The sequence below is a fragment of the Xiphophorus hellerii genome, chromosome 14 (assembly GCF_003331165.1).
Source record: "Xiphophorus hellerii strain 12219 chromosome 14, Xiphophorus_hellerii-4.1, whole genome shotgun sequence".
In the NCBI taxonomy this organism is placed as follows: Eukaryota; Metazoa; Chordata; class Actinopteri; order Cyprinodontiformes; family Poeciliidae; genus Xiphophorus; species Xiphophorus hellerii.
Window position 1 is genome coordinate 14,726,291 of NC_045685.1, and position 14,844 is coordinate 14,741,134.

The 14,844-nt window shown below is 38.5% G+C and overlaps 1 protein-coding gene across 1 annotated transcript in view; it reads left to right on the top strand.

Moving 5' to 3' along the window:
* LOC116733291 (glucosidase 2 subunit beta-like) overlaps nucleotides 1-14,844 on the top strand; it is a 145,518-nt gene that overhangs the window by 113,100 nt on the left and 17,574 nt on the right. The window contains exon 13 of the mRNA XM_032584088.1: nucleotides 9,987-10,058. Coding sequence (XP_032439979.1) covers nucleotides 9,987-10,058 — 72 coding nt within the window. The remainder of the gene's footprint in view (nucleotides 1-9,986; nucleotides 10,059-14,844) is intronic.

A 14,844-nucleotide genomic window follows, 5' to 3' on the forward strand; every position in this document is an offset into this window, starting at 1 on the left:
TGTCTTCAAAGTTCAGAGCAAAATTTTTTATTTATTTGCAGAAAATGAGAAATAGTTAAATAATGAAAAAGACGCAGCGCTTTCAGACCTCAAATAATGCAAATAAAACAAGTTCATACTCATTTAGAAACTACAATACTAATGTTTTAACTCAGGAAGAGTTCAGGAATCAATATTTGTTGGAATAACCACGAGGTTTTCAATGGTCTCTTAATTTATTCTGGAGCTGAATATATGAAAAACATACACAGCTTATAGTTTTATATGATAAACAGCGGATATGAACACGCAGCTCTAACACTGGCCTTTTTCTATCCATGTTCTGTTATATTAAAAACGCTAAGCAGGAGCAGGCAAGTAAACAACAGTGGAAGCTCAGTCTTATTAAAGTCTTCTAGTGTCATTGCTTTGAGTCTAAGCACCTATTTAAACAGTCAACAGGCTTCCTGACTTGAAGAAGATTTACAACTGCTTGTTTCCTAACTCCTGTCTCAAACTACACAATATACTTGAGGCAGAGACTGACTCCCTAATGAGTTATAGTTCACCTTTTTCCTGGTTGGGAACCTTATGGCTTAAGAGATTAGTCTCTCAGGTTTCCATCTATGCTAAAGTGTTTTAGCCTGCTGTGGTGAGAAAGGAGCTGAGCCAAAATGCAGTACTTTAGATTTATTGCTCCATCTACCATCCAAGAGAACAAGATACAAGCTTCTGAAATTAGTTTTTGCACAAAGGAGTCAGCAGGAGTGGTTCTGGCAACTTATCTTGATGAGTGTGGAACTCCTCTTTTTGGAGGCTTTCTGTGCCGGTCCCGTAGGGAGGAGATCCATGAGGAAGAAGAGTATTGTTGGTAACACAGATGGACGGATAGATGAATGGGTGGAAATGAAATTAGTTAAAAATGATCAATGGGAACAGAATATTCAACCCATTGAAACAAACAAACAAGAACCAACAAAACCTCACCTCAAGAAGGAAAACAATGGTCTTTTCATACCTAGAGATTTTTTACACACTCTGTTGAAATGATTCTCAGTTTTGTCTTGGAGTAGATGAAACAGAGGCAGTACGACCAATATAATATATTGAATGTCCATAAGCAGCTTTAACATGTTTGTTTGTTTTTTTTAAACTGGACAGTCATTGTTCATCTGTAGACCTGAATAGTCTACAGATGAATGAATAGCACACTTCAAATTGGACCTTTTTAGCCATACATGCTGCCCAAATTCAGCCTAAGCAAAGACATTGGATTCAGACTTTTAATGGCATTTACAAAGTTGTCCAAGTGGAAGGCAAAATCAGCTTTTCATTGTCATTTTAAGGAACTTTAACGCTGGGAACAGATTTCATGCTGTTGTAGTTGGTATGAGCCTAGCAGTGATACTATCATTTCCTGGAGATACTAGAGATTTTTCTTTCCACCTTAATAAAACTCTTAAAAACTCAACATCTCCTTTTATGTTGCCACTGCATTATTACCATGTAAATGCATGTCACTTTGTGGTTTACTTTATGTATAAATGAAGGTTGTTTAAGCTAGCTAAATGAAGTGTTGATTTCACCAAATTTTTGCTGATAAACCGTTAATTGCATCATTTTCTGCTGCCACATCACCTTTGACCTGTGGTACGTGTCTGAGCAGTTACCTGAAGCCATTGTTGATGTTTTCAGCATCACCTAGAGTGAACTCCACCTACGCTGCCACATAGCAGTCTACTGGCAGAAGTGCTTAATTGCCGTTTTTCTCCTTTTTTTTCTTCTTCTTTCTCTAGAATGGAGAAAGACTACGTACAGAAAGGTTTTTTTTTTTCTTCCCTTTTGTAGCCCTGGTAAAATCTAGAAACAGGATTGTGTCAAAATTGTGAGGTTCAAGACTTTTAGTGACTGTAAACTTCTGCATCAATGGAAGTTTCATTCCTTTTTATATTTTCTTAATGGGTTGTTCAAATTATTTCAGTGGAACAACACTTTTTCCGGTTAAAGAGAAAAGAACTGATATGTTAGGAACTTTTAATTCTAGTTTTGACTGCTAAAGCACTTAATTTGATTGGATTACAAATGATTTGATCCTTGAAACAATATGTGAGCAACATTTTAGTTAATAGACGTGCAGATGAGTGCAAATTTGTTCACACCTTCTGTATAGCATTTGGAATATATAGCGATGTCAATTGTCGCTTGTCTTATATAAGGCAATTAGCTATACCTGCTGTTGCCTACAGAGGCTGACGGGGTTTTAGATCCTGTTCAAAGTGCCGAAAGAAACACCAAGTCAAAAATGACCACATATTAGTACATACTCACAATCTTAAAAATTAGAGAAATAATTTCTTGTCAGTTTTGGAAAAGAACACCTATATTCCCTGCAGGTTATAAACCCAGAGCTCTTTCATTTAAATCACATGTGTCAAACTGTCAGGATCTGTGTTTTTCTGTGTTTATTTAGAGTTTTCTGTGTCCTTAAGTCTCTTCGTTGTCCTGTCCTCCCCTTGATTGTTCCCAGGTGTGTCTCGTTTCTGTGATTACCCTCCCATGTATTTAACTCCACCTGTGTTCCTTGTTCCTCATCGGGTCCTCGTCTATGTCTAGTCTATTCGTCGTCAGTGTGTCCATGTGCCTGCTGCTCGTTGTTTGGACTGTGCTTCGTCATTAAATTCACCATTTACCTTACCTGGGTCTGCTGCGTCTGCCTCACCAACCCTCACCACCCGCACTTCATGACACAAACTCAAGGTCCGTGGGCCAAATCCGGCCCGCTTTAGATTCTAGACTTAACACTAAGTGTGCTTAAATATTATGTTTTAATTCAAATCAATGCAGTTTTTATTTGTTTCCTGCCAAATTATATCAATCAGTCTCTCCAGTTTCTTGAGAATTATTGTGGAAATTCACACAAAATCAACAAATCCTCGCACTTTTTAGTGCTAATGCATAATTGGGAGTTTATTGCAGATTTTGCTCAAAAATGGTCTTAAACATTCTTACTTCTACTAAACAGCTGCCTCAGCTTTAATTGATGTCAGATTATAGTCCATGATCTATACAGTGAGTAATAAAACGTCATATTTACCGTAATAAATAAGCGCAAATATTTCCAAATTAGTACCACAAGCACTTTGATTTTTATTGCTAATAAATCACACAAAAAATCACAATTTCTTGGAAGGCCTGAAAAGATGTTCAATAATACTATTTAATTTTAAGAATTCATTGATATTTTAGCACTTTGTGAACAAGTTATCAATACATCCTGACACAACCGGCTCTTTAAGAGCATATATGATCTTGATTTGGCCCAAAACAAAAATTAGTTTAACAACCTTGATTAAAGTGATGGGGTGCAACGTTTTGAAAAATATGAAATCTGTCCATTTTTATTTGTTGATGATCATCCTGAGCAGGAACTCGTTTAACAAGAATTTGCTCCGAGCTCAAAGAGAAAAGAAAATCACATTTGTTATTAATTTCACAACCACAAATTTTACCAATTATCTTTCATTTATAATTTTTTTGTGAGATAAAGTCTTCTTAAAAGGGTTCAGTGTGTGTGTTTGTGGTAATTAGCATATTCATCAAATCATCGTAATATTTGTATTCTGCCAGGCCTTTTGCATGTTGTTGCTTTTATTATTTTCTTTGTCCTCACTTTATAAATTGTTTTAACATAATCTGTGTTACAAAGAAGCCCCCCTTCACATATTTTGCTTGTTTATCCAACAACAACAAAAAACAATAAACAAAGAGTGTTGATGGAAAAGGAGCTCATAGCATATATTTAGACATATATAAACATTTACTTATTATTTCTTCATCTTCAAATCATTAACCATATACATGGATATGTAAAGTCAATCAGCTATGGATGTAGAGTATGTCAGCGAATCTCCTACCTGCTACCATGATAGGATGCCACCTCTGTAATAAGTCTAGTCATAAAATCTTCTTGCTACTTAATTATTAGTCATCTCCCGAGAACATGTCACCACTTGACATTATAAAAGTGATGACGTGTTTTCCTGAGTGAAAAATCCGGCCTCTGAAGAAGTAAATCCAACGGACAAGTCATGGTTTGGCAGTTGTCAGACGATTTGCATTTGCCTGACTGCACTGAGCCAAGTGTAACATTTTGTGCAGAGGGGGATCATGATGTGGAACAGTTTTTTAGGAGTTGGGCTCAGGTCCTGAAGTCCAGTGAGGAGAACTCTTAATGGATCAGTAAATGTGTTTTGAAGAATTTTATCCGCCTTATTCCGTTGGAACAGTTTGGGGGTGCCACCCTCCTGTTCCAACATGAAAACGCACTTGTGCACAAAACATGGACTATAAAGATGAGCATGTTTGATGTGAAAGAACTTGACTGGCCTAGACTGACCTCAGTGTTGGCGATAAATTAGACCAGAGGCTCCAAACGAGGCCTTCTCAGCCAATGTCTGAGTCTGACCGTATTGAACTATGGTTAAAAACTCCCATAAAAAGTTTTCCTAGATGAATTAAAACTGCGATAGCTGCAAAGGGTGGGTAAACACCATATTAAATTAAAATATGGACTGTCATTAAAGTTTGTGTATAAAGCCAAGTGACCTAATACTTTTGCTAATATAGTACATAATGTTTATTCAAGCTCAACATGTAATAAGTGGATTGATTTATGGTGATAAAAACTGATTTGACTAAATGTCCGCTTTATAAGCAGAATGCCTCTGCTGTTATTTTGGCTGGAGTTACACAATGACTTGACAAAAAAATTGAAAAGTTTGTTTCAAGCTTGTCTTTAAGTGATGGTGACCACTCAGAAGCAGCTACTCACTTTCAATTTGACATTCTTAGTTTTTGTTGACTAGCTATGAACATTGTATTGTATATATTTGGATTTAATGTGACAGTTGTTGTCTTTTGTTTCCTGCATGAAGGTTGCTAAAGTTGACCCTTGAACAGAATGTTATGTAATGACACAATTGGATTAATAAGACAATATTTTATGAAGCAATAAAACCACAAAAGGGGCATCAATATAATAAAATATAACTAAGCATTAAACAGCAAAGTGTGGAAGTAGAGTTAATAGTAAAATTTAACATTTGCCAAGTGTGTTTTCATATCGTGTGTGTTTACTACATCAACTCAGATCGTCATTGTGTGACATTAAATTTGTTAAATGATTTGATACAAAACGGCAAAAACGGAGCAAATTTGAAACAGGAGAAATTTGGGTATTTTTTTCACTACACTATATATTGTAATACTGGAATCTGTGCTGATTTTAAGTGCATTGAAGTAAAAGCAAAATGTTTTTTTCTGTGCAATGTCTTATTTGCGCTCTTGATTTAAACTTAAATTTATACTCACAGGATGTTGTGGTCTTTAAGACTTTAACACGTTCATATAAATGTAAAGTCTTACATAATCTTTTGTCTTTTTATTCTGTTTAAACTTGTAAGAACTGAGATAGAAAACCAGTTTTACTTTGGAAAATCTTACATCTCAGCAGTTCTGTAGGGGACTTCAGCTGGATGTCCAACTCACTGAGGTATGAAATACTGCCCGAGGGCCTTGGAGGTTGCATCTAAGATATTTATTCTCTGGCTGTGTACTGTCAGCCCGAACACACCTACCAAAGATTGACACAGTGGTTGCAACCTATTATGGCAAGTGTCAGAGCTGCATTGTGAAACAGCGCCAAATCAAACATTGGGGGACGGAAGGAGACGCGATGTGGAGTTCAGCACTTGAATGGAAAGATCACTGTTGTCGTTTCTGATCTGACGCTCCTGATTATTACCAAAGATTTAATAAGTGACCCACTGCGTTTCATCCCCTCGCCTTTCTGTCTTTAATATCCTTTGTATCCTCCACCCAGTGTCCCTCTTGTTGCATCTAATCATCTGTCATATTTTCAGTCTGTGCAGTTGGTGATTCATACGCGCAGCATCACTCGGATTCCCTCCCACTCCCTTTTGCGCACTTTTATTTCTTTTTATCCTTCAGTCTCGTCCTTCCCTCTGTCTTTGTTCTCCTTGCTGCTCCTCACTCTTATTTTTTTCCCCCACTGCTGTCAGTCTATTCTCCTCAAAGCCTTTGTCACCCACCCGTCCATCTTTGCTGATATTTATCCCCTTTGTGCCATGCTTTGCTTTCTGCTAAGGCTAGCTGGGGACAGTTTGTGTAAATGTGCATGTTGACCTTTCTGCAATGTCCCTTTTATCTGACACAGATGGCAGAAGGGTCCGTCTCGCCAGCGGACAGCTACTCAACGTGCACCTCGGTCTACATGTTCACGTTGACATTTCTTATATTTTCTGCCTTTTTTTCCCATTTCATCCTTGCAAAACTTTTATTAGTTCCCCTCCCTTCATAGAGTCAGGCATTTGAGGATCCTAGGTCAGATTTCATTGCATCCCCTCACTAAGATCCTCTTTTTTTTGTGCATTGAAGGCTTGTCATTAGAAGTAGACAGGAATGGATCTCTTACCTTAAGGGTAGGAGTGAGCCTGACAGAAAGGGTGAAAAGGAGTTTCAGTTATATAGGGGAACTCCCTTCTGGGAGCTATTAAAATGCTTTTTTCATTGCCCCCTCTTCCGCTACCCACAATCACCAGGCACCATATGTTGTAGGGCTCAAATGAGGAGGTTTATTGTTGCTGAACCACCTGCCTTATAAACTTAATGGATCAAGTGACATTGGTGCAGAACAATAAAGCAAATATCAAGTGAAAATAGGATGCTGGGAGTTATTGAAACTCTATCGGGACGGCATTTCCGAGCTGTTATTAACCAAACTAATCAGAAACAAGTCAAGCTGTCGGTTTTACTTTCAGTTTTAAGCGTCCTCCATGTTGAGGTGAGTGAATCTTCATTAGTGCAGAAAGAACATCTGCATGAGATTAACTAAAGTAATGACTGGATCATTTCAGTAATGTTTGAGTAGTAGCTATGTTAATTCATCTGTGTTGTGTTTGATGGTTTTAAAGTAGGAACAAAAGAGCAGACCAGAACTTGGTAGGATCATTGTATGAATCTTTTAATGTAAATAATGAGAAAACCTACAGAATTTGAGCAGTTAGTAAAACGGCAGGACAAACAGGGGATATCACAAAAATAACAAAGCCAAAGAACAATATGCAGTATATACACATGGATAATAACATGAGGTAAGGTAACATGTAGGTAAGGTAATCCTTCTTATCCCTCTCACACTTCGAAACCCGTATATACTGTATTTATGCTCTTTACCTTCCTCCCTCATTCTCTCTCTTTCTCTTTCCCTCTGGCATCCTGTTGTTCTTTCATGGAAGTTTGTATAATGGTTCAAGTGTCAATAAAAAAAGCCCAGCTGCCTTTCACCCTGTCAGCGTCTCCACCAAGGTCTTTGATCAGTTTGCTTCTGGATTGAGTGCTACTGGATTGAGTGGTAATGTACTTGGTGTACCTTACCACCAAGTACATTAGTGATGGCTTCAGCAAAGTGTTAACTCCCATAGATTTGTCTTTGCCCAAGTGGAAGAGCTGTGGGTGGTGGGATAATTGGTAGCTCCATGCCACTCTTTCTTTGTCTCACTGGTTAGCCAATGAGAAAAGAAAAAAATCTTGTTTACACACAGTTTTTTTTGTCTGATGTTTTGCAGGTCTTATCAGTGTTGGTTTTCCACAGCATCAGAAAACCTGACAATATTGAATTTAAGTAGCAGTAAATAGAAAATATATGTGCTATATAATAATACCAAGACTTTTTTTAAACACTTTTCACAATACTGTTTGCTAAGAAACCATATAAAGACAAGGTGTGTGGATGTATAGAATGTATTTGTTGTCAAATTTTAAAATAAGATTCATATTTAATCCTGCTTCATTAGTTCTTTATTTATCTGTGTTATAATAACAGAAACTAAGTAAATACTGATCAATAGAACCTCTTAGTTTAGATTGTCGAGCATGAACGACCTGTTCAAGGTCACACTACTGCATCTTAATTGGATTAAATTCCGGACTTGGACTAGGCCTCTCCAAAACCACTTTTGTTGATACTCTAAACAAAGATGGTTGAGTATATTCTCAAACTGAAAAAAACAGATCCAACCTCTAGCTTAATAACATTAATTCAAGGGGAGGCCCTTATTTCTCCTGCCATCACAAATGTAAACATGGCGTCTTCTAATATCTACTGGGAACTGTGAGCTTTGGTTGAATGATAGTGACATTTCTCTTTCACTATTGCTGAAAGATAGTAAATCCAAGTATAAACAAAGGATGGACGTTTGGAAAATGATTTCATGTTTTTAGCATGGTAGAGGATCTGTGATGCTCTGGGCCATTTTCCCCTTTAAATACCCTCGGGACTTTGTAAGACTGCATGGCATCTTAAAATGGGTCCCTGAACAGAAAAAATAAACACAAACTCTATTTTCTCCCATGACCTTCTTAGTCCTCTGACTTAAATCCAAAAGAACACCTGCAAAGGGAGCTGGAGATAAGACAGGACCCAGGACTCTTATCATCATTTGACCCGCTACCACTTCACCCAGCAATCTAGATGAAGTGGGAGCATCTGCTCTTTTAGCTACTGTTAATCCAGGACAAGCCCATAGTACACCCACACACGAAACATAGCTGAAGTGCATTGACACTTACAGTTCCTGAAAACATAAAAAAAAATCTTACTATAAGATTAGCAACATCAGTGTTCTCTGTGCACATAATGGCAACCTTTTATATTCTGATTCAGCCCTTCAACTTCGCATTTAGCAGCTGGCTACAGAGTGCATCTTTATTCATTTTGGCTAATGTATTTGTGGGACTTAACCTCTCCACAGTTTTGTGACTTGTTGCTGTTTTTTCTGTTGTCTGTTGATAGATAATGAACTGAAGTTTAGTGTCTTAATTCTGCCTCAGCTGTCAAAGCTGTAGCACCTGGCTGACTCATAGCTGGCGCCAGATATTTAGGAGAATAGATGTAAACTCTAACACTATGCTCAATTGTGTCAACTTTAGGAGTCAAGTTTGGGATGTGTGTGGGTGGGCGTGGGTGTGTGTGGGGGGGTATGCTTTTGTGAACAACAGAGCATTTAAGATGCTATGTGTATGTAGCAGCCCAATATTTAGCAAAGCACTCCTTAAAGTTACTGAAAGTTTTGCGTGAACTTCCAGAGGTTTCTCTCTGACTGAGTTGCTCATTTGGAGGAGTTTGAGATAACTCCAGAGATCTCAGCCAAGAGAAGCACAGAATGTACCCGCACTGTTCAGTCAAAGATTACCCAACCAATGCCAGCGATTTAGTCATCATTTGCAGGCTGTTAAAGAAATGGACATTACATACATACAGATCGGGACATCATTCATCCAGGAGCTTTTTGATTCTTCACTTGCGACCAGCATAAGTCTAGCACCAGTACTTGATTTGTATGTATGATGGGCCTTTGCCACAGCAGTTTAAGGTCTTGCTTAGATCTGCTCGTTCTGATTTGAGTTGACTTAGAAATCTTACTTGACATTAAGAATTGACAAAAACCCTTAATGTTTTTGCAGGAAAGACTAGACAAAAATTTGCTGAAGACTTTCAAACTGAGCAAAGATGGTGGAGATTGGAGTTTGATGATAATTATGTTTGGTTTTGACACTACTGCATGCTGCATGTGTGTTTAATGCATTATTAATACTGAAACATATTCCTTGATAGAAGGGCTTTAATATTTATACCAAGCATTTCTGATGATAATCAGATGTGCATCCAACTCCAGCAGAGAGAAACTGTGTTCTTGTATTATGATGCATATTAGCTGGCATTTTTACTCATGCTGAACATCTGTGGTGGGCTACAATCTGCCAGTAATATCCGCAAATGCCAGCAAATTTTATTTTCATCAAAGTCTCCAAATAGAGGAAATCAGCCGAGCGAATTCTGAGTGAAAAGAAAAGTTATCTGACATAAAAGTAGGACCATCTGTACCATCTAATTTAGTAGGCACATTTTCTTTCTATTTCCTCTGCAGGTACATGTATACCCTGTGCCCATTCAATATGGTCTCACAAAAGAGCACAGCAGGAACAGAGGTCTCATTAGGGTAAGTACCTCAATCTCTATTTGGTTTCCGGGGTGAAACATCTCAATCGATGACCTGCCAGAATGTGTCAGCCAAAGTGGGGGAAATAGTAAATCTATTATGGAAGAACTTGATTTAAAAACATTCTTTCTAAAGTGCCTTTCTGCATGTGTTCTGCTCTGACATTTAAAATCTGCTGCAGAGCATGTTCACTCTTAGGCAAATGAAATAAGTGTCCTTTTAATGAATGAACTTGAAACAAATCCCATCACTTTACTTATGTGGAAGCTAACCTTAGATCAATATTTGTTTGATTTCTTTTCCCCACCTCATTCAGTCACTGTTTGATTCTTGTGACCTTTAATCAGCCTCTAACAGATGTGTTTTATAGTTTTAATACCTCTTGATCCAGGAAAAATGGGTCTGGCTTCATATACTGCTGGGGTTGTGTGTTTTTTTTCTGCCTCCAAGGGTTTCAGTTTCATCACAACATGCTAGTGATTGACTGTAACCTTGGAATTGGTTCCATCAACTGCTGGGGTTTGATGTGTGTCATAAATGCTATGGGAGACATCAGCGTTAGATGTCAGAAAATACTTTCTAGTTCTTATGTCTAGGGAACCTCACTTTACAGTTTTAATTTCCAGCATAGTATGTTAGGCCCCCATCACAACAAGATAAGGCATCACCAAAATCCTCAGGAACTCAACAACTGTTCACACGTCAGCGGATGATGGCAAACCTAATTTCAGCATTGAGACAATCGCGATTCTTTGTTCTTTGTTCTAATACAACTCTGATTTTCTTCTCCCGGATGTGTTCTCAGTCATTCTATCACAGTTCTACCACTATGACAGTGTTTCTTCAACTGTGGAATCTGTGTGAGTAATTTTAGCATAGCACAGAGCATGACACCAATATCTTGGTAATAAATGGTAAACTTATCTAGCACCTTATTGAGTCCTGAGGATTCCAAAGTACTTTACACTACATTCAGTCATTCACCCACATTTACACTTTGATGGTGGTGAGCTACTACATTGTAGCCACAGCTGCTCTGAGACAGTCTGACAGAAGCAAGGCTGATATTTACCGCCACCATCGGGTCGTCTGATCACCACCAGCAAGGCAACTGCCTTGGCTTCAACAGGCAAGGCAGTTGAAGAGGTCTTTCCCAATGACACGACTGAGACAGACAGAGCGGGTGTTTGAACTGGTCAGGTGGGGATTTGAACTGGCTACCCACACATTACAGGACAAACTCGTAATGTGTACCACCGTCACCCCTTCATCAACCCAGTCACAAAGAACAGTGCATGTAACACTTTAAAACTGTCTGTCACTGTAAGCTTGTCATAGCAGTTCTTTGGAAGACCTACTTTATTTTTTAATGTTTTGTGCTGAGACTTTTATGCTATTATATTATAAACCCTGCAAGCCACAGGCCACACTTCTTCCTCCTGCTTTTCACTAAACTTGATGCCAGAGTTACTATTTGACAGTGAGTAAATACATATCAATCGTAAAGTGCTTTTATTTCACTCACACCTTTCTTCCACCTATAAAGCAACCAGCCTATGCGCAATTTGGAGGTGTGTGTGTTTCTCTGTAACTGTATGACAGATAACCACGTACCAATCACTATGCACAAGGGGTCTGTTAATGGTGACATACCTATTGATTTAGAGATTGTGGATTTTAGGTGTTTGGCGAGATTCTCTTGCTTGAAGCTTGCTCAGTGACAGGACACAATTTTCATACCAGCCAGCCTCACGAGAGCGCTTCAATAAATAAATCATAGAACTGCCGCCCTACAGTTGGCACTCATAAGGTGGTGATGTTCTTCTAAAATGCTCCATTGACCAGACAATTCAGCTGCTGTGGGCCGCCAAAGGGAAACCCAGGCACGATCTCACTATGAAAGCTGAAAACAGCCAGGATGCTCTCTACATCAGACCTCTCCATGATCATCCACAATCTGGCTGATTTTTAACGTTACACTGCAGTTGTAGTCTGATGCATTGACGTCCTCAGGATTAACATTCTTTGACAAATGTTATATTGTATTTTTCATCTACTTATCAGGTTTCTCCACTTCTTTAGCTTTTGAACTATAGCTGTCATGGTGCTGTCATAGAGCTCCAGAGTGTTGCATTAACAAATGCATTGTTACGCCTCTTATCTACGTTCTGTGAAACAATTTTCTAGTCCAAAAAAAAAAAACATAGCTTTTGTTTTTAATAATGGGTTGTTTCTCCTCTGTTCTCCGAAAGTCCCTCATTGGCCTTAGCCCTCTGAATTTCTAATAGTGTGCAGTTCCTGGAATTCAAACCCACTGATGTTGGAAGAGCTACTGAAAAGGCTTTATTCACTGATTCACTGTAACATCTCTCAAAGGACAACAACTAAACATGATAACTCAACACCCTTGACTTGTTTTGCAAAGGGAGAAATCATAAAGATCCAAAGCCCCACATAGGCTTCGTGACATTGTCAAAATATGTTGTCTTCTTTTGAATCAGGCATGACTTGTCTTCACTAGGCAGCTAAAGTGAGCTGTTACAGGCTAATTTATGTGCAATTACCCTCCTCAGCAAATATATAAATATATTTTTTTCTGTTTTTTTTTTTTTTTCCATTTTCAAATGGCAAATTAATTGGAGTCCAAAGCCGGGGCTGTGCTTTACATTTTTGCACCACCGCCTCCCACACTACCTTCTCCCTTTTGGAGCGCAAAGTGCAATGCTTCACCATGTTGTTGGTGCAGGAAAGAAGAGGAACAGAATGCTAACTCTGAGTAATGTGACCCCAACGCTCTGTCTGCCTGTCACTCATGATGGTATAGAGGGGCTGACAGGACCAAACGGGAACGTTCGTTGAGCACATCTTTGAAGTTGGAACAAAATCTCTGCCAATAATGACACAGATCCAAAGATTTCAAATATATAGTTATATTTTTTCCACGCCACAGGTGCGTCTTAATAACTTAATATCATCAAAAGTTTTTGTATTTCAGTACTTACATGTCACAGGTATGTAGTCTGCTAATTTTGATAAGTATGACCTATTAGAATATTACATCAGGCCATTAGAATATGTGGATTCTAGAAATATCTACCTACTGAGAAGTATGTCCATAAACTTCACAGTATATGCTCTCAACACATGCTCTTCTTGCATGAATTACTGCATCAGGTGATCAGCCTGTTGCTTTGCTGAGGCGTTGAGGAAGTCCAGCCTGGTAGCCAGCCTGGGTTTCAATAGACCCAAAAATGGGTCTATTGAAACCATTTTCTACCCTCAGCAGGATGAGGTGAGTGTAGAAAAACCCTCACCTCATCCTGCTGAGTCTTGTGTGTCGTCTTTTTCTTGATAATTCTCTTTAGTTTTTCTGTGTGGTTTGTATCTGTCCAGTGTACATCTCCATGAAGCTTGTCAGTAGGAAGATTTATAAAGCACTCTAAAATAATGTAGGTGATTTCTCTGACTGACTGTAGACTTGGAAAAAAAACACTGGACCAACACCAGCTAATGACATGGCTCCCCAAATCATCATTCACTAACATTAGGTAATTTGGATCTCTGCTTTTGCGTTCTTCCTCCAGAGTCCGATACCTTTATTTCTAATAGAAGACTTCGGACTACTTTACAGCCGTCCAGTCGTTTACTCCTTAACCAGACTAAAAAACCCCGGGTATCTCTGAATATAGAGTCCCTTAACAGAGAAAGGCAACAGTTTTTGGTCCATGTCCTAGGTCTGTCTGGCAGCAGCACTCTATACCCTGTGAATCTCCGTCAAACTACAGGATGAGATTTGCATCATTTTCATTTAAAGACTGGAATTATCCCTGTTGCTTGGCATTTTTCTTCTACTGTGTTTTCTTTCATTAAGCTTTCCATAAGTAAGCTTAGACACAGCAGTCTATGAGCCTTTACCGGTATGTTTTTGTTTCTTATCTTCTTGTTGATAGCTTACCAGCTGTCAAGTTGACAATCTTTATCATGATTGTGTTTGCCGTATTTAAGTCCTTTTTATTAGTTTTATGTAAAATACCAATTCTCTAGTTTGTGAATTTTGTGTTTTCCTTAGCAATAAGACATAATAAACAAAACTAACAGAGTTGAGATCTTGTTATAGTTCTGTGTGCAATGAAATTATGTAATAAATGAATGTCCTTTTTTAAATTCAATTACTGAAACATACTTTTCAATAACATTTTAATTTGTTGAGGGGAAGCTGTACATTTGATTAGTACTTAATCTGACAAGGAGACTTAAGCTGCCTTTGATATTAGGTTTAGCTCAGCCTCTGGAAAATTTGCAAATGTAAATTTGCAAATTTACATTGGTGGTGAATGCAAACACTTTGGTATTTTCTGGACATGTATATGATCAAATGTACAGTTTTCAGAGAGCATGTAGAGTAGTTAAGGTCTGTGCGGATGGCAGAGGAGACACATGAATCACAACCAGAATGGTGGGTATAAAGTTCATTTTTTATCCAGACAGACCATCAGTCAGAGCTTGCAGGAGATGGCTGGGCCTCCTGATATCAATCTGCATGGAGGCATCCTGTTTCTCCCCAGAGGGCTGAGGGGGAGAGAGTGGAGGGCTTTGATTTAAACGCTAGCATTTATCACACCTGCTCCAGCGTCCTAAAGGACAGCCGAATGAAACGGAGGAGAGGAGCAACAGAGGGTAACATGTGAAACCTCGACTCTAGCTATTGTTTTTATGCCATTACTGACGCATGCTTAAACCATTTGAACAAAATTGGATTTGATGCTTTGCATGTGATTACAGCTCA